The sequence below is a fragment of the Synchiropus splendidus genome, chromosome 1 (genome assembly GCF_027744825.2).
Source record: "Synchiropus splendidus isolate RoL2022-P1 chromosome 1, RoL_Sspl_1.0, whole genome shotgun sequence".
Lineage (NCBI taxonomy): Eukaryota > Metazoa > Chordata > Actinopteri > Syngnathiformes > Callionymidae > Synchiropus > Synchiropus splendidus.
The window spans coordinates 54,374,929-54,392,906 of NC_071334.1; the positions used below are offsets into that span (position 1 = coordinate 54,374,929).

The 17,978-nt window shown below is 42.5% G+C and overlaps 1 protein-coding gene across 1 annotated transcript in view; it reads left to right on the plus strand.

Moving 5' to 3' along the window:
• Window positions 1-6,043, plus strand: part of eng (endoglin) — a 58,855-nt gene extending 52,812 nt beyond the window's left edge. The window contains exons 12-14 of the mRNA XM_053864646.1: window positions 225-335; window positions 405-440; window positions 511-6,043. Coding sequence (XP_053720621.1) covers window positions 225-335; window positions 405-440; window positions 511-632 — 269 coding nt within the window. The 3' untranslated portion in view covers window positions 633-6,043. The remainder of the gene's footprint in view (window positions 1-224; window positions 336-404; window positions 441-510) is intronic.
• The last annotated feature ends 11,935 nt before the right edge of the window (window positions 6,044-17,978 follow it).

A 17,978-nucleotide genomic window follows, 5' to 3' on the forward strand; every position in this document is an offset into this window, starting at 1 on the left:
AATTTCTGTAAAAATTCACAGCTGGCTTTATTAAAGAATGTTTTCTTTGTTTTCTAGAATCATTAAAGAGGATAATGACAATGAAAAATAATACATCATTCTAAGGCATCAAACAGTGAGTCATGCCAGTGTGCATGACAGAAAAGCCCTTCCTTCACAAATGTGGACGATGAAAAGAGAATGTTGGAAAGTTATTTCATGAGGTGTTTTTCTGTGTGTTTCAGCGACGGCGTGTTTTAATTTTGGGCCGCCCGAGGTTCTGGGCATCGCCTTTGGAGGGTTCCTGATTGGTGTAGTACTTATTGGAGCCCTGTGGTTTATCAAAATTAAGACAGGTAAGCATCGGATTCATCCTCTGGCTGAAATTCTGGATTTTTAATAACTGTTTTTTGGTCTTTTTCCAGGGTACCCCACTGGACTGGACATGCACTCGACTGCTGGTGTGTAACTTTATTTACCGTTCATCGATTTTGAGTCATCCGGTCTTACCTGCTTTTCTCTTACCTTCAGGCTGTCCTTGCTCAGGAGCCAAACGACAACCTGTCTCCACTAACCCGCCTCCCTCCGAGAATAGCAGCGCCAATGCGAGCATCGGAAGCACCAAGAGCACGCCGACCAGCAGCATGGCGTGAAGACTGAAGATCATCTCCCCTCAAATTCACCAGTGCGGTTTCAACTCCTTTTCTTTGGTAATGTGCTAGAAAGGGCATTACAGCCCCCACGCTCCCATGTAAATTCAAATGAACTAAGCCAGACCCTCATCTGCGACATGCCAGCCTGGAACAGACACCTTCTGGGAGTTTGTATTGACAAGGGGCCAGCAGGAGGGCGGGGGTGACGGCTAACAGAAGTCTGATCAATGGCCTCTGACGCTCACCCCTGTGGCCTCTGTGTAACGTCAAGCCCCCGTACAGGAAGTTAAAGAGGGCAAGCGTCAAGAAAAAAAAGAAAACCTAATTTGGCTCAGAGCAACAGGAAAAACAAACCATATCCCCGAAGAGTGCGCAGGAAATTCACCGCATTCCTCTGAATGAATTGAGCTTGTGTGATCACGGCACAATAATGGTCAGACAGGAGACATGCGGCACAGAAGAATGACTTTGACCAACAAAAAAAAAACATGAAAAGCTGGTCGGATGTTTGTCCTGGTCAGACCCGAAACAGTCATCAATAACGTCTAAAGAGTGGAATTCTCTGAACAAGCGTGAAATCCAAGGTAATGGTGCTTTGATATAAATTGTAGAACAAAGTTTCATCTGATACTGTATAGTTTTGGTACCACTCAAAATGTGTTCTCCTTTCAAAAGGGGGTTAAAAAGGGGACCAGACCAGACAGTGACTAACATATAGTTCCTGCCTTTTTAGTGCACCAACATCTTAAAGAGATGGCTGAACAAAATTCATGTCTACAGAACATGCCTTCATCACACGCCTCCAACATGGCACTTCTTGAACAGGAAACATGGGGCGGGTGATGTTTTTTATTTTCCATTCGTCACATTAGCAACCAATCTGTGGAGGGTGTCCAAGACCAATGCCAACTAGTAGCTTAGTGCCGGTTAAAAAAAGTCTATTCATTCCAAACTGGGTGGCATTCAGAATTCTGGCCTCCAAAAGTTTTTCACAAAATCCTTCCTGTGCTTGGAGACTCCAAGTTCATGTGGTTCCTTGAATTCTGCCAATCTTACCTTGTACTTTAATGGAGGATATTCACATATTCACTTTTGAGCTCATTTCTCTTGAGTCACACTCATGTTTGCCATTAATATTTGACGTTCAAGTCCATTTCAAAGTCACTTCAAAAGAATAACAAAAGTAAATATCACATTTATCGACCCAAGATCAAGGTTTCAAGCGTCACCGACATGATGCCCACGTCTGTATGATATCTGATAACAAGATGGTTTCCTTCTTCCTTGTCTATCTTCAGAAGCCGGTGCCTCGTATTAAAATGTCTCCCGCTGCCCGAGATGTTGTGTCTCACTCCTGCAGATCCGGGCCAATCTCTATTGAGCGAAAGATGCTTTGATGTGCCCCGTCCGTTAACTAACATGTTGATGCTGACATGAATTTCTTCGTCAAGTTCACCAACGTTTGTAAACAAACTGGTCTCTTTTCAGCTCTCTATGCTATAGGTCAAATTTTAAAAGAGATCACGACTTCTGGAGGAACAACCATCCATGCCTGTCTGAACTCAATTCAATTTGAAAGCAGTCATATAGAAACGGGATCATTTATCACAACCCACTGTGTCCTGATGTCAAAATCAGCTTGCGTAGACTTCTTTACTGCGCTCTGAGAATTTATGAAAACATATGCGTGTTCCTGTCTTCTCTTCTGAATTACAGACCAGTGCAGCTCCATGTGAAACCAAAGATTTGTAAACAAATACTGTGTTGAACAAAGGTGCCAGCTTTTTAATTCTGGCTGCACTGTTTCACAAAGCTTCATCGTCCCATCACTCCTAAACTGTTGTTTTACCCATTAAAGTTGAACAAATAGAAGGATGATGTCAGAAGCTGTCAGGATACAGTTTTTTTTTCTTGTGTCTTTTTTTTTCTTCATGAAACTTCATGAATCAGCTTTATTTTCCGGACTCAGTAGGTGGCGCTATCAGGCTTCATGAAGCCTCACTGCTGAAACAACAAAAATCGATAATCACTAACAGCTTCTAAAATATAGTTCAAGTACTTGCTAAAATTTTTTTTTACTGCAATTGGGTAATGAAGCTTCATGAAGCCTCACTACTGAAGAGACAAAAACAGAAATTGCTTGTTTTTAAATCATCACTAAAGGCCTTTAAAATGTAAGTATCTGCTAAAATGATTTTTACTGGAATGGGGTGATGAAGCTTCTTGAAGATACAAAAATGAAATACAAAAAGAAAATAAAAATGGGGAGTGTTGCTGAGCGGTTGAGCCGTGAACCAAATATTTCATTGTACAGATGTTTGTATCCAATGTCACTTTTATTTTTTAAGAAATCTGTGTAGCCCGACTGCTTACCCAAAATGTGATCCTTAAAGCGTCACTGTCATATTCATCTACTTATTGATGCACATATCTACACACTCCCACTAGCTCAGCTGCTTCCTGGTGTGGGTCGAGTGGTGGAAATAAGTTATTCTGCTTCAATTTAACCTATTCTCGAGATTGGTTCCACTCAGTGGACGCTCAATTGTTGTTGCTCGTGTTTGGAAAAAAAAAGGGGCCAGTACAAATCAAGTGTTTGTGCAATATAATATTTGTCGTGTCTATATGTATGTAAAATTGTATCATGAGTCATTATTTTCTTGTTGAACTCTCCACATCGCTTAGTTATTGGGACAGGATTTTATGTCGTTGGCGGCGAGGTTCGTGTCGCGTTTGTGCAGCTGTAATCATTTTGTGCTTCATTTATCACGTACTTAATTTAAAGAAGGTTCTGGCATTTAAAAGGTCCAAGTCATATTTTAGGAAAACAAAGAGTGAACAGATGTTCTGCAGAAGCAAGCTATGGCGGATTTGTGGGTTGTGGTTTGCAGCAGTTTAGAGAGTCCGAAGCAGGAGACGCCACCCGGCAGCTGAAAGTGGATAATTGAACAGCGTCTTGAGTCTTGAAAATGAAATAACTGAGATGAAACCTGAAAAAGCAAAATCAAAGAGAGCAGTTACGACTGCTCGCTGCTTGACAGCCCAGCGTGCGTGCTGCATTTCTACATGCCAAGGCTTGATAGCTCCGATAGCGGGTGGTAAATATACTGATTGGAACAGAACAAAAAATGGAATTTATGGCCGCAATTGAAAGAGTCAGATCAGTGCGTGCTGTGTTGATGAATGATGTTTAGCATAAGCAAAACGGTTTGAGTAAATCGGTTATTGATGTTTTACCTTTGTGGTTATGATCTCAATCTGAGGTTCAGTGCAAAAGCCAAAACAAAATAAATGAGTTGACCTACATTAAAACAAAGTACAGTTCTCAAATATAGTGTTACCAAAAATGCCTAAAATCACCTGTGGGCGAAATGACTGCAAGCGTTTCTTGGACTCATCGAAGAGGATGTGGAAACGTTTCATGAGCTGGAGTCATACGTCTATGAAGTTGGAAGGCCAGATCTTATACCCACCGCCCAAAATCAGGCCTGGAGGCCATTTATAGCCAGTTTGCTGAACCAGAGACCTTTAATGCCTCACTTTATTGTCTGTTTTTTGATATTATAAAAATAAATACCTTTTAAAAGTCCACATCATGTTATTTCCCATTAAATATTTGGCTCTCTACTAGCAACAGTTGGCCCATTGGTATCTTCTGAAGTCTGCTCTATTTTGAAGGTAGAACACCCTGCTCTAAAGGGTTGCAGCGTGCTGTAAAATATCCCCGCAACATTTCCAAATATGAATGTTCATCCACTTATTTCCCAAATTCACCTCATGTATATGACCCATCCAAATGAAGGCGTATAAATCATGGCCTTAAATAAAAGAAACACATGGGCTGACTCTGGATCGCATCTGTATTTTTTAGTCATTTTTAGGACATTCAGTCAAACCTGAACTGAAGGAAGGAGGGATGCATTTACTCCCGATTTTGTATTGGGTCTGCCCAGTGGTTTCCTCCCACAAACCACCAAACATTCTCTCTTTCTCCATGTGAAACCTGTAGCTCTGCTCTGCGTCTCAGGTAGATGCCACGGCTCTTTTTTTTTTTCCTCAGTCCACAAGGTGGGACGGCTTTTCCCTCTGGCTCAGCTCTTTTATTGGTCCCTGTACACAGAGCAAGCACAAGCAAACACTTGCTCTCTTGCTTTACGCTGCGGCGCTCAGAGGTGCTGATCCTCATCCCTTCAGCTTGACTCTGAGGTCCAGTCGTCACACAGTACAGCCGCTGTCACTTCACATCAGCGATTCAGTTTGTTGGTTTTTACCGCTGGTTGACCTTTTATTCGCCTCCTGATATTTCCCCTGCAGTCCAAAAACAAGACTGTTGAGAGTGAAACCCCGACACCGTGTTGTGTTCGCTGTCTTCACCGTGTGGAGAGGTGAAGGAGGGAGTGCGGGGGGCAGTCGCCCTGAGAGACACACTGTCTTCTCTGCAGACGTCTAGCTCAAAGTCTATATAAATAAAGTGGCCGCTATAGGACAGTAACTGCCCTGTATTTTTTTAAACATAAGTGGCAGCTGCAGTCCACATCTATTTTTGTGAAAAACGTCAAGAGAGCGCAAGCCTTGTAAGTGTCAGTTTTATCTGCGATAAATCCTCAGGCCTGTCAGTAAATTCACCTGTCAGCAGCACACCCCCAACACCCCACCAACCCCCCGGCATCAGGGGAGGGTAATTACCTGCTGCACCTTTGGAAACTGAAACTGTTGTGAAGCTCAATTGTGCTCAAGTAACGTGGCAGAAGAGAGGATCTATGTCAAAGGAATCACAGTCGCAAGTTGGTAATGAAAGCTAAAACGCAGTACAAAGTTATTTGCCAGGACTTGTTTGAATAAGTGGTTAATAGTCTCAATTGTTTTGCTGCCCCATTTCTTTTCTTGTAATTTTCCATTTTTTTACATTCTGGATTTTTTTTACCTCCATTTTGAACTTCTTTTGTAATGAAATTGATGATTCGATAAAGGACCAGATTTTCATGATCAACTAGGAAAATCAAATGAAGGGCATCTCATCTAAATAACTCCTAAAATATGAAGATTGGTTGCAAATTATTTTCACGAAGTGAAATATTTTAGAGCAAATATTTTAAAATTATTTCTGAAGTAACATTCAAACAAAAACAGTTGCACAGTGCGTAACAAAAATAATGCTGTAATTACAATTCTGAGCATGTATCAGTGAATGTTTTGGCTTTTGTATGGTTTCATTTTAAATGACCTCAAAGCTGAACCCTCAAAAATATCTCTTCTTAAAACCTTCTGTTTTGAGTGCACTTATCACAACTTCAAATTCAATGGTGTTGCCAACAGCTTTTTCGTTCTTATCAATTACCATTGTAAATGGTTCTTCTTGTATCCAACGTTGTTTTTGTACAAATGTATTTTCTGACTGAAATATTCATAATAAAGTCAAGAAATTTATGTTGCGTGATTGTTTTTTTTCCTTGGTGTAAAGCCGGCAGCAAAAGTAGCTGAAGATGAAGTGGACTACCCGGAGACGCTGGACCTAAGAAGAGGAGCGACGGACTTTTAACAAACATAATGATCATAAATAAGTACGATAAAATCCACAGGTAACAGCAAACAACGAAAAAAATTGAGTTTTCTTACAGTTGGAGAGAAGACAAATGTTGAAGGATGTACCGAATTGAAGAGTCAGTCATCATCTGGGAGAGAGAACAGAGGATCCCTGAGTTGTGGCAGGCATAAAGAGAAGCCACTCTCTGATCTATAATTCTTCTTCTTTCAACAACTATTGTATTGAAACTTTTGAAGAAAGAGCGCCCTCTATTGAGTGCTGATACTGCCACATTGGAATCAGCTCAGGAACTTCAGAGGAATGTCCAAATGATTCAGTAAGATGGCCACAGTACTGTAGTGGAAGAAAACAGTTAATGTTTTGGAATCATGACGTACCAAAAACATTAACTTAAAAAAAGCTAAATTGAAAATACAAAAAAAAAAATCAAATATTGCACGTGTTTCCGATCAGCTCTGGTTTTCAGGTAAAGTGAGCTGGACTTTTGTGTTTGTCTGAGTCATTTTCAGCATCAAACTTGACAAACGCACAGTGAGTCAGCAGTTCAGAGGCAGCTAAACAAACATGACGAATGACCGCACAGATGTTTCCACCCTTGACTGCAGCAGTCGACCATTGAACCGAAAAATCACTCACGCCGTGATGATGTACAAGTGCTGAGTCAACGTGCTTGATCTCCATTCCGGGTCACGTTGGCACCGGGACAAGAGATGCTAACGGCGCCGGGCTCAGGTTCACGGCCGGGCCACAGACAGAGAAGCTCTGACACGACAACATCTGCGGGAACGTCTGCTGATCAATGGTTGGTCATGACACACACACACACACACACAAGACACAACTCTCCACCTGAGTTGTGTCTTGTATGTGTGTGTGTGTGTCATTTTTTTTCACTGTTCTTGTGTTGCTTTGACCTTTTTTCTGGACACGTGTGGAGTGAATCTCACTTTGTCTGTGAGACTAATGATGAGTTGGCGAGGCTTCATGAAGCAGTTCCCTCATTTTCCAAGCTGTGTAGGTGGCGCTCTCAGTTTCTATTATGTTTCACTCAAGAGGTCGTTCGTAGCCAAGGATTTCATCCTTGTGTCTTTGAAAATAAGGATGCTGTTTCATGAAGCCTCACCAGCCACTGTACATGTGTATTCACTCAGTAACTTGCAGATTCATTGTCTGATATTATCTTATCCAGATCGCTGAAGGACAGGTGACAAAGAAACGGAACATCACTGGTAAAAGATGAAACTGGAACTGAATGAACATCCAAATGCACCGTGTTTGGTTTGACTTGATCGCTGCTCTTAGTATTGGCCCTTGTGTGAATGAGTTAGACCCTAAAGGAAGACCAGCATTTAACACCTTTGCAAACTTGGCTGTTACCTTTCTATAGAGGAGACCCTCCCGCTCTTCTCCAGGTCGATATCGGATCTCACAGCTCATCAACCGCCTCCATGAGTTGAAGGTTTTCATGGAGGCGGTTTCTGCCTTGTACCCTTGAGCGTCTTTTTCATCCACAATTGTCTCTTGAGCTGCTGAATCTCTCTGACTTCACTGTTTCAGCTTCAGAGTTTTTGTATCAACATCATGGTCAGGTCAAGCTCTCGCCTCCTTGGTTGATGCATATGTTTTAAATGCCCCCCTGGAATACCTTCCCAGAGTGCAGCTGCAGTTCAGTTACACCCTAGTTTGCGTTCCCTCTTGAGAATTCTAGGCTAAACGTGGACTAATATCTTTAAAATATGAGTGTAAGAAGGAGAGGAGATACAGCGCCAGGACAGCTCTTTTTTTTAAAACCCCTAAACATTGGCTTCTTTTTAGGAAATCTAAAATGAAAAATAAGGCTTTTTCTTTTTGTTAGAAAAGCAGGAAAGGTGCCCAAAGATGATGTACACTGGTGACCTGCATTCCCGCTGTGGTCCACCAGATGGTGTCGTGACTCCCTTTTCTCCACAACTCGGTCACCATCGCATTAATGACAGAGGAAAACACAGGTGTCTCCATAAACGGATTGGGGGTCTGATTTTGACGTGAGGTCAGTAAAACCTTGTGGGCATGAAGACGCCTGGACGCTTCATGTGAGCACATCGAAAGCCTCTTTGGAGGAAGCAGACACACTTCACGCCCCAAGGTGCTGCACACAAGGTTGTTTACACACTTTGAAAGTGTGCACAGTCTCCGCTCTCATCCTCGCTGAGATGTTCTCACAGGCAGCCAGGAACTCGCCCACGGCTCAGAGCTGCATGCAGCCTTGACCGTGCTCTTCCACTCACCTATTTTCAGTGTCGGAATCCATGCTAATCGGATTCCCCCGAAGTCCAGACACCTAGCGATCATCGCCGCAGACGGGATTTTTTAAAGTTCCATTAACGGTGAGACGCACTCATCAGCATTATAGCACTTTAAATCCTTTTCTAATGCTTATCAGAAGTCGTGGGGGCAGCAGTTGAAGCTAAGAAGCCCATGTTTCCTTCTCCCCATATATCTTCTCCATATATCCTCTAAAGTCTTTCCAACGCTGCTCCCCCCTCCGTGGTTTCACTGACTGTTTACATAAAATGTGCAAATACGACTGATACGTCTTAGCGTGGATGGCTCCTCGACTGGATGTAACAACCTCAGCTCGCCAGGAAATGAATCCCCTCCTATTGTTTCATCATGCATAAGAAAGAATGTGAAGACAGAGACAGTCGGACACTGACCTTGTGCCGACACTGTGCTGACACGAGCGGAGGGAGGTGCCCGCTACAGCTCAACATACGTACATTTCTCAATGTGGTGAAGGGATGGCAGCGATACAGTTGTAGCATAATGATGATCTGGTGAGGCTTCATGAAACAGTGTCCTCATTCAGAGCTCAGCCGGGGGGCTCTCTCAGTTTTAAAATGGTGTGAGACTTTATTATATATTATAAAGAATGTAACCCGCTCTGAAAATGAGGACCGTATCAGATGCCAATTTTTACATCCGCTAAAAAGGTCAGTTCACAAAAATATGTCAGAAATGGATGAACAGACTCCAATGGGATTTTAGGTGACGTGGATAAAGAAGCGAAGAACGGACGGTTTTGGCGGCCAAATCTTTGGCAGGATTCATCCCCTTCTGTGCTAGAGAAAGAGAAACCGCCCTCACTTGTCTGTTCAGCTGTGTTTGTTGAGTGGATGCTACTGTTACCTACTGTGAGCTATCAACAACGTTTCAAGTGCTAAAATTTTTTATATGTTATACAGATAAAATAAATGTAGGGCGGTAATAAAAAGAAAACAGGCTACAGTTAACACTTATCTGGTGATTCAGTAAAAGCAGTTGAAATCTTAGTTCAGATTGATCCAAAGGACCAATTCACCAATATGCGATGCATTTCGTCCCGAGAGACTCTTCAGTTGAAATAAAGCAGGATCAGCAACGGATCACTGCCTCTGAGGTCACAGTCATATTGGGCAAGAAAAGTCGATAAATCTATCAGAGAAATATTGTATTTACTAGTTCAGAGTGAAGAGAGTTTTGGATATTTCCGGGCCAATTCCAAAAAAAGATACTGTACATCAAAGGTAAAACAAGATGAGCTGCAGTAGGCAGCAGATGGGACACCAGGAGAAGTTTTAAACCCCCATTAAACCTTTTTCTCACTCATAACCCACGAGCAACGTGTCATTAGACGAGGGCCCCACCATGACAGCGTTTGGGGTAGGAATCATTAATGTGGACTGGACTGTTGATGATGCTGATATTCAACGCCTGAGCGAAGATGAAAAGTAAATGGGTTGATGCTTTTGCGCTGACATCGCCTTTTTAAAGATTCTAAGCACTTCGGCGTGAGTGTCGGTGCACGTTGGCACTTTCGAGAAAGATGTGGTCCAGTGACTTAAAAGGCCATCGGAGGCTGTTGGATTTAATTGAAATGGAAAGTTCTCTTCCTTCATTTGAAATGAGAAACCAGCGTAGAGTAAAACAAGAGGAGTGGAAGGGAAAATGATTTCATTAAAGATACAAAGGAATGGACTGTAGTTAATTCTCTGTTCTGATGTCTTCACTGAAGGTTCATGATTTGGTCAGGGCTTGTATGTCACTGGTAATTAAGAGAACATGGCGATTCTTGATAGCGAAGATGCTGCTGCAATGATTTGGATTTAAAAGCAACTACTCCCGTGGTGTCTGGTGATCTGTCTGTATTGTCTGTGGGTTTCACTGTGTGCATGTGGGGTTTCATGATCCAAACGTCGATTTTTTTCTTTCTTCACCATCAACTTAACTTCACAGCTTCATGGATTGGAACTGAACAGATCATAGTGATGGGAGACTGAGCCTCATGGAGCAACAACTTGATATATGAAGCCTAGAGTTCATGGAAAATGCTGGAATTTCAAACCAAATGAGAGACTGAAGAAGCTTCGCGAAGCCGTTTCTAAGCACAGTTTCACTTGGCAGTTTGAGTATAACAGTATAACAGTGAGCTCTTCAGATTGTGGTCTGGTGAAGCTTCATGAAACAGTGTCCACATCAAAACTCAACAGGTGGCACTAAAAATGGTGTGCGATTTCATTAGTTGCTGAAAGTCAAAGATTACACAGTGGAGAGTGCCATCTAGTGGGCTGTGAAAATGAGGCGTCATGAAGCTTCACCAGCTCATCACTGCAAAAAAGCGAGGTGACAGTCACTTTAATTTTTAACCACTTTAACCAGTTTCATTTTGTCAAGAGCGTTTCAAGGCAATATAGAAAAGGAAAGTATAAAACCTTTTTTTCTCGCTTGACCCTGGCACTCGTATTCAAAGGGGAAGTGGAGCCTATCCCTTGGGGGCATGGGTGACATTCTGAGCAGGCAGCCTGTCGAACTCAAAACAGCCATCGACTCTCACACCAAGCTCTGTCGGTACGCCCCCTGGGAGCTTACTATTTCTTTAGACAATGTGTTTTCATTCTATCCACGGGCACAGAATATTTCTCTTTTGAATATGTAACACTTTGTTAGAGAGGTGGGCCCAAAGAGAACCAATGGTAGAGTTTACATTTATTAAGTGACCTTCTGACTTTCTCTTTAAGTCCTTTCCACGTTGCTTCACAATTTATTCCTCCTTCTGGAGGATGTTCAGACTATAATTTGAGCTGTTTCATAAAGGTTTTTACAATCATAACAAAACCCGTTTGCATTTTTTTAATCGTTGTACAGTCTGCTTGTATGGCAGCATCAACAAATATGAATTAGAAATATATGAAAATATATATCATATATAAATATATGACATTTTTTATGACAAAAGAACAAACATATTGGCTTATTTTAACACAAACTCTCTCCTTTAGGCATATTTAGCTGCAAATATTGAATCACATTAAGTGTCTTTGACAAATAATTGTGAAGCTCAATAGGTGTCTTTAAATGTATCATGGCAGAGCTAGCAGGTTTTAATATTCCTGTGCTTGTTTCTCAAGTGTCGAGCCACATGTACTCTCACTCCGCTCGCTCGTGTTGCTCTGCTGAAAGCTTTCTGAGGTGACTACAGCTCAAATGTGATTGATAGATTCCCGCAAAGGAAGGCGACATCCACAGTGGCGGCTATGAAAATAAGTGCAGAAGACAAACACAAATGTAAATTGGCGTGAACAGTAAGTGTAGCTTCAGATAAACCCCGACTGCCTGCAAAGACGAGTGGATTCGTGCACGGAAAGCCAAGGCGCAGCAAGCGGCTTGTAAACAAAGCTTGCGCTATTTAGTTTCAGTTGGCTTAATTAAAATGAATGAGGGGGCTTGTGCAGAGCGGACACTTTCGGTGGGCGGAGGGAGAGACGAATTGGCCGTGGAGGATAGAAAGCTGCACTGAAAGATAAAGTTGGTAGCGGGTGGCGTGGAGCAAATGGACAATGGAAATAAAGCCCGCAGCTGAGAGCAAAGCAATAATGAATTTAGTCGAGTGACATAGATGTTAATGTGCGTAAAAATCAAATTATTATCATTAAATAGGGAGAAATTAAGGGTGTGTGTGTATGTGTGTGTGTGGGGGGACTTGTGTGTTAATGAGATGATCCTTCAAAAGTTTATCTTGAACAACATGACTTTTCTTTTGAGCATTTTCATTTTTTTTTTTCTGTAATCTCAAGTCATTTAATAATTGGTCAGCTGGACGCATTGACACGCCTGAAAGAGCAGAGATGAGATGAGAAAAGCCTTTACTAGTTTGGAGGAATTATTGCAGCTGTGAAGTGGAGAACATGGGTTCCTTTTTGTGTGGCGCAGGTGTGCGCTCCCCGTGCTTGTGTCGCTCAGGTTTCATCCCGGAGCCCAAAAACAAAGAGAGGTTCATTGAAGACTTGTTGTTTGGGTGGCAGGTTCTCAGACACAGACAAACGTCGCTCATGGCCTTCCATCACCTCCGCCCATCACCTCCGCTGCCAAGTTTCCAACCAATTTTGGTTTTGATGGCACCATTTGTTGTTAATGCTGTGTCACACTTTGTTGTCACGTGTCAAACATGCATGAATATATATATATAAATATAGCGCAGAGATGTTGTGTCTGCATCTACACTCAGGTACTTCATGATTCAACAACACATACAAAACAGAAGAAAGATGAATGGACATCAAAATGATGATTCCTTTCAGGTCTGCGTAACCTGTGGACATTCTCAAAGACCATCCAAAGTGAGGGCCAAAGGTGTGTGTGGCCTACACGTGCTGGTGCACTCCTGCTTCACAGTGGATGCTTTCCAGCCAGATCTCCTCCAGTGTTGGATTTGGGCTTGACAAGTGGACTGGTCTCTGGTGTGTATGCTGGACTCAGTCAGTCTGTAGCATTGGTATCTTCATTACGCAGGAACTCCTGACAGACTCCAGCCTCAGGACTCTGAGCTTTGTCATGCATGAGATGGAACCATCACCTACCACCCACAATCTCTCATGATGTTGGATCTGCCTCTCTAACGCTGACATGTAATGCCTTTAATAGCGAGGACTTGCAAGTGGAGATTTGCGTCCTAGAAGTCAGGCACATAGAAGAAAGACAGCGGATGGGGTTGGGATGAAGCCATGGTGTGGCGGTCCTTTCGCTGAGGATGATTATATGTATCACTTGGCGTATATTTAGTACCTATATGGTAAGCATGTGTTGCAGGAGGATGATTTTGGTGCTGACATTGGATGGCAGAGTCCCCTTGAAAGTGGTCTTCATTTGACATAGTGTGACCGTGAACATTATCTGGGCCCCTGGTCAACCTCCTCCTGTGACTCCTTGCAAAAAGGGCCCTGCTCCTGCCCTACCTCCAGGTACCTGCTCCTTGCTTCTATCTCCATGCCGGGTGTGGCATCGTGCACGAGCTGTAATACCTGAGAGACTTCTGACTACCTCATGCCACTGCAAGTGCAAGGGCCGACACAAAAACATCCGCAACAGAATAGGAGAACAAGGTCTGCTTCATTACCACAACAGCTAGTGAAACTGTGTCGTGTCTTATGTGGACAAGTTTGTATTCCAGAAGTGTTCCATTACTTTCTGAGTCTATTGTTAAAAAACCCCAAAACAAAACAGAAAGTTTTCCCCTGTGAAATGACTTGAATAAACCAGCAACTAGAAAAATACCCAGCTGTTTTGTTGACATCCGTCAAGTTCACTAATATTTATTTATGTCTGCTCTAAATATTATACGCGCCCATCCACATGTTACTCATTCAGTAATGCACCAGGGAGTGATACATTTTGACAAACCTATGGCAGTCCAAGTCCCGCAGTTTCACCATGAAATAGCAAAATATAAGATTATAGAATTCATCAGTTCCATGTCTGCAGGGCTGGAGTGGATATTCCACAAAGAGTGGGACCGCTAAGGAGGACAGCCGTCTACTGCCTTTGGCTGCCTTTTACTTATTCAACAACATGTCTAACTAAAATAAAAAATACACTGTGGTGGTCTGCCTGGTGGTGAGGACACTTTGTCCAAGTGCAACTGCTGGAAAACAAAGAAAACTCTTTGAGAAACAAGTCAGCCAATGAATCTATATGAAACAGCAGGGGGCGCCTGGAAGAGCAGGCCCAGACTTGACCACATCCTTCGCATGTATTTGTCCTGATGTTGACCTTGTCGGGAAGCTCCATCATTCAGCAATTGTTCACGTTCACATATTTATAATATAGTCCATTAGGTACTTTTGGAAAATGCCTCTATTTTTTTTATTTTTTGAAATGCATTATATTCTTATTATTATAGTATTCTTATATTATATTTTTTTTAGTAAAGGAACTTCATTTTCTTTTTTTTAATTATTTTTTTTCCAATTTCAAATTACTGAAACTACTAAATTATTCTGTCTTTGTTTAAACAACCTAGCTCCTCCTCTAGTTTGTGTTGCACCTCTGAAGCTTCATGAAACAGCATCCTTATTTTCACAGCCCACTAGACTCCAAATCTTTGGCTATTAACAACTAGTATGACCCATGTGACTCTCGTAATTTTTAAACCAATAGCGCCACCGACTGTGCTCTTAAAATGAGGCCACTGGTTCATGAAGCTTCTAGATGAGGTTTCATGAAACAGTGTCCTGATTTTCCAAGACCACCAGATGGCACTGTCTGCTGTAAAAATGTTTGGATTTGGATTTAGGACACTATTTCTTCAACCCTGCTATGCTGTTTCATGATGCCTCATCTGCTCATCACTGCTACCAACCTCTCTATTTCATGATCTCATGATCGCCATTCACTTGTAGCTGAATTCCAGAATGAATTTAGGGTTTTGGTCTGACTGTGCCCAGAGGAACATGATCATGTTTTACTTTTTCACAACACACTCTGAAACATCACTCACCTCACTATAAAGAAAACACTGATGCCTGCTGTCAAATTTGCATTTAACTCCGGTTCACTCTTGCTGGATTCTGTGTAGTAAAGAAATCTGGCCATAAAAATAGCTTTAAATTCCCCCTCTGCCCTTGTTACCTTTTGTTCCTCACTATGTTTACGGAAGAGTGAGGGAAATTGAAGTGTGTTTCTGTCAAACAGTGATGTCTAATGTCAACATGTTGTGTTGCTTCTGAGTATGAGGTCATGTCCACTCTAAAGGAGGTGACGATAACCAACACTCGGAACGGCGACGGAGACAGGAACCCAATCATTCACGTGTCACAGTGCATTTTCTCGTTGAAAACCAAAGGATGGAGGAGCTGTCGTTGGACTGATGGAAACAAACGGAAGGTGTAGATGAAGACTTGTAATTCTCCGTCGCTCGTGTGTTTGCTGCATAACCGTTTTTATTCTTTAACACAACAAGTCGGCCATATTGACTTTGTGTCAGCCCACCACTTGGCCTTTTGTTTTCATGGGAACGGCCTGTCACAGCGACGGACACAGAAGGAGGGAAGATTTCTCGGAGGAAGGGTAGCAAGGGAAAGGTCAGGGTAAATAAAAAGCTTTTAATCTGGGCACTATGTGTCGTGAGCTCTGGGAATATCAAAGTCATCCCATTTCTGAAGAGGTCAGAGCAGGGCAGATTCCCTGTTTGCCCGTCGCTCCGGTCTGTGTGTGATGCCCGAGTATCCAGAGCAGGAGAGCTTTAGGAAAAGGTTAGAGACGGCTTTTCGCCGCCCAGACTGGTCTTTGTTAAGCTCTCTGTGTGGTGATACTATTTGAAATATGGTTGTGTTTGAAGCGCTGCTCTTTGTGATTATATCGTCTGTAGATGAAGAAAGAGGTGATATTCTTTACAGAGAATCGGAAAATTGCATTGGAATTGTCTTTTTCCTGAGCATGGATAAGGTCTTATCTTTGATTCGAGTTCTTTGATAAGGCCTTATTTAAATTCGACACTGGTGCTATTTTGGTCATGTAGGTTGACAAGTAGTGAATAGTATGGATGGCTCGACAATGGTTTACAGCACAGTCAACTACATCCTGAGTTGAAAACATTTCGCTCTGGCCTAATCATTTTCCTCAATTCACAAGCAAAACATCCCTGAACTTTCTGTTGCAAGCACTGTTGTCTAAATGTCTCAGCATCTTCTATCATTTTTCATCACAGATGCTGTCTACATCTTAGAACCACAGCAAAGCAGCACTGGTTTGCAATGATTTGAAAACAAAACAAGTGCAGTATATTTATGCTGACCACAAAGGCAGGCAAATCAACTATTTCTGTCATTCGGGTCGTGGGGGCAGCAGCTTCAAAAGGTTGCGGCCAACATCCACCAGGTCCGACTGGTGGATCCCTAGAAGCTCCCAGGCCAGTGTAGAGATATACTTCCTCCACCTGGTCCTGGGTCGACCCCTCGGTTTCCCCTCAGCTGGCTGTGCATGAAGGGAGGCTTCCAGGGGGATGCCTCAATTGACTCCTCTCAAGGCGGAGAAGTAAGGGCTCTACTTCAAGTCTCTCCTGAGTGACATAACTCCTCTGTCTCAAAGGGAGACGCCTGCCACCCATCGGAGAAAAAGTCAGCCGCTTGTATCCAGGATGTGGTCCTTTCGGTCAAGACCCACAGCTCATGACCAAAGGTGGTGTAAATGGAGAGCTTTGCCCTTTGGCTCAGCTCACTCTTACACTCAACTGTGTGGTAGAACAACTGCAATAACGCTGCGCAGATTCACCAACCAGTCTCCAATTCCCTTACTCCTTCACTCGAGAACAAGATGCCAAGACACCTACAAAAATGAATTTAATTCTCTCATTGAATTTTACATGTTTAAGATCGTCCTCATTTGTTCGTGTTGCCAGAATTCTGTCCAGCTGCTTGTGTTTTTCAAGTGTTGTAAAGATGTGAGAGAAATGTGAACGCAGCTTGACAGAACTCACCAATACCAGCTGAGTGTCTTTGAAAAATCCAGCCGCGGAAAAGACCAAGGACATAATGAAGGTTTTTCATATCTGAGACTCAGGATCGATTTGAAATGAATCCTGGACTGGAGAAGTTTTACAAAAAAATCGCGGACCTCACAGCCTGGAGAGATAGAGGAGCTAGCCGGAATTCAATTTACTAATACAGTTATACTTAAGCTAATGCAGCAATAAAACCCAGTGGATGGATGGAAACATATTAATTTGCTGTTCTGTTGTTGGCTGGGGCAGATTTAAGGGCTTAAGCAGCCTTAGAAAGGCTTCCCGGACCATTAGGTGAGAAGTTGAGTCACGTTGTCCACAGTGGCGACACCCGAGCATTAATCATGGCGCACATTTAAGGCACCGCCACCAGAAGGCTGTTTAAAATGTGCTACGATCTCTGATCCTACCGTAAACAAGATTCTAAATCTGCTCGAAACACAAAGCTCAATGTCTTAATGGCCCAGTACTTTAGAAGTTTTTTTTTTTTTTTTTAGAATCAGTTAGACACTTGCTGAAGAAGCAAAACAAAGGGGTGTGTGTTGGCACCTATATCCACCTAGTCATCGGTGGTCAGTGACTTTACTCCACACAGAAAGACCATGTCAGACAGGATCATCAGCTCAAGTGTTGAGGTTGTATCATGTTTGAATCATGTTTGGTCTTCAAATTATTATTACATTTTCCTGAAGAGAAAGCCAATAGCAATGGAGTAAAATTGTGTGGTCGAAGTAGAAATAAGCAGGAGAAGAATCAGAGAATGAAGCAGATACTGTCGCTTCAGTGCCTCAAGAAGAGACATTCAGTTTCACCTCACTGGCTGTGTATACATGACTTGCACTTCATGATCTTTGATGCAAACAGCCGTCACTGGACATTAGAACCTGCAGTGCTGCGAAGGTGGGTGAAGAGTTAAGACAGATGGTGAAATTTTGAAAATAAGCATTAAAAAATTGTAGTTTTTTGTAGTGGATTAAAGGGGCCTGTTGAGTCCAGGTTCATGGTTATG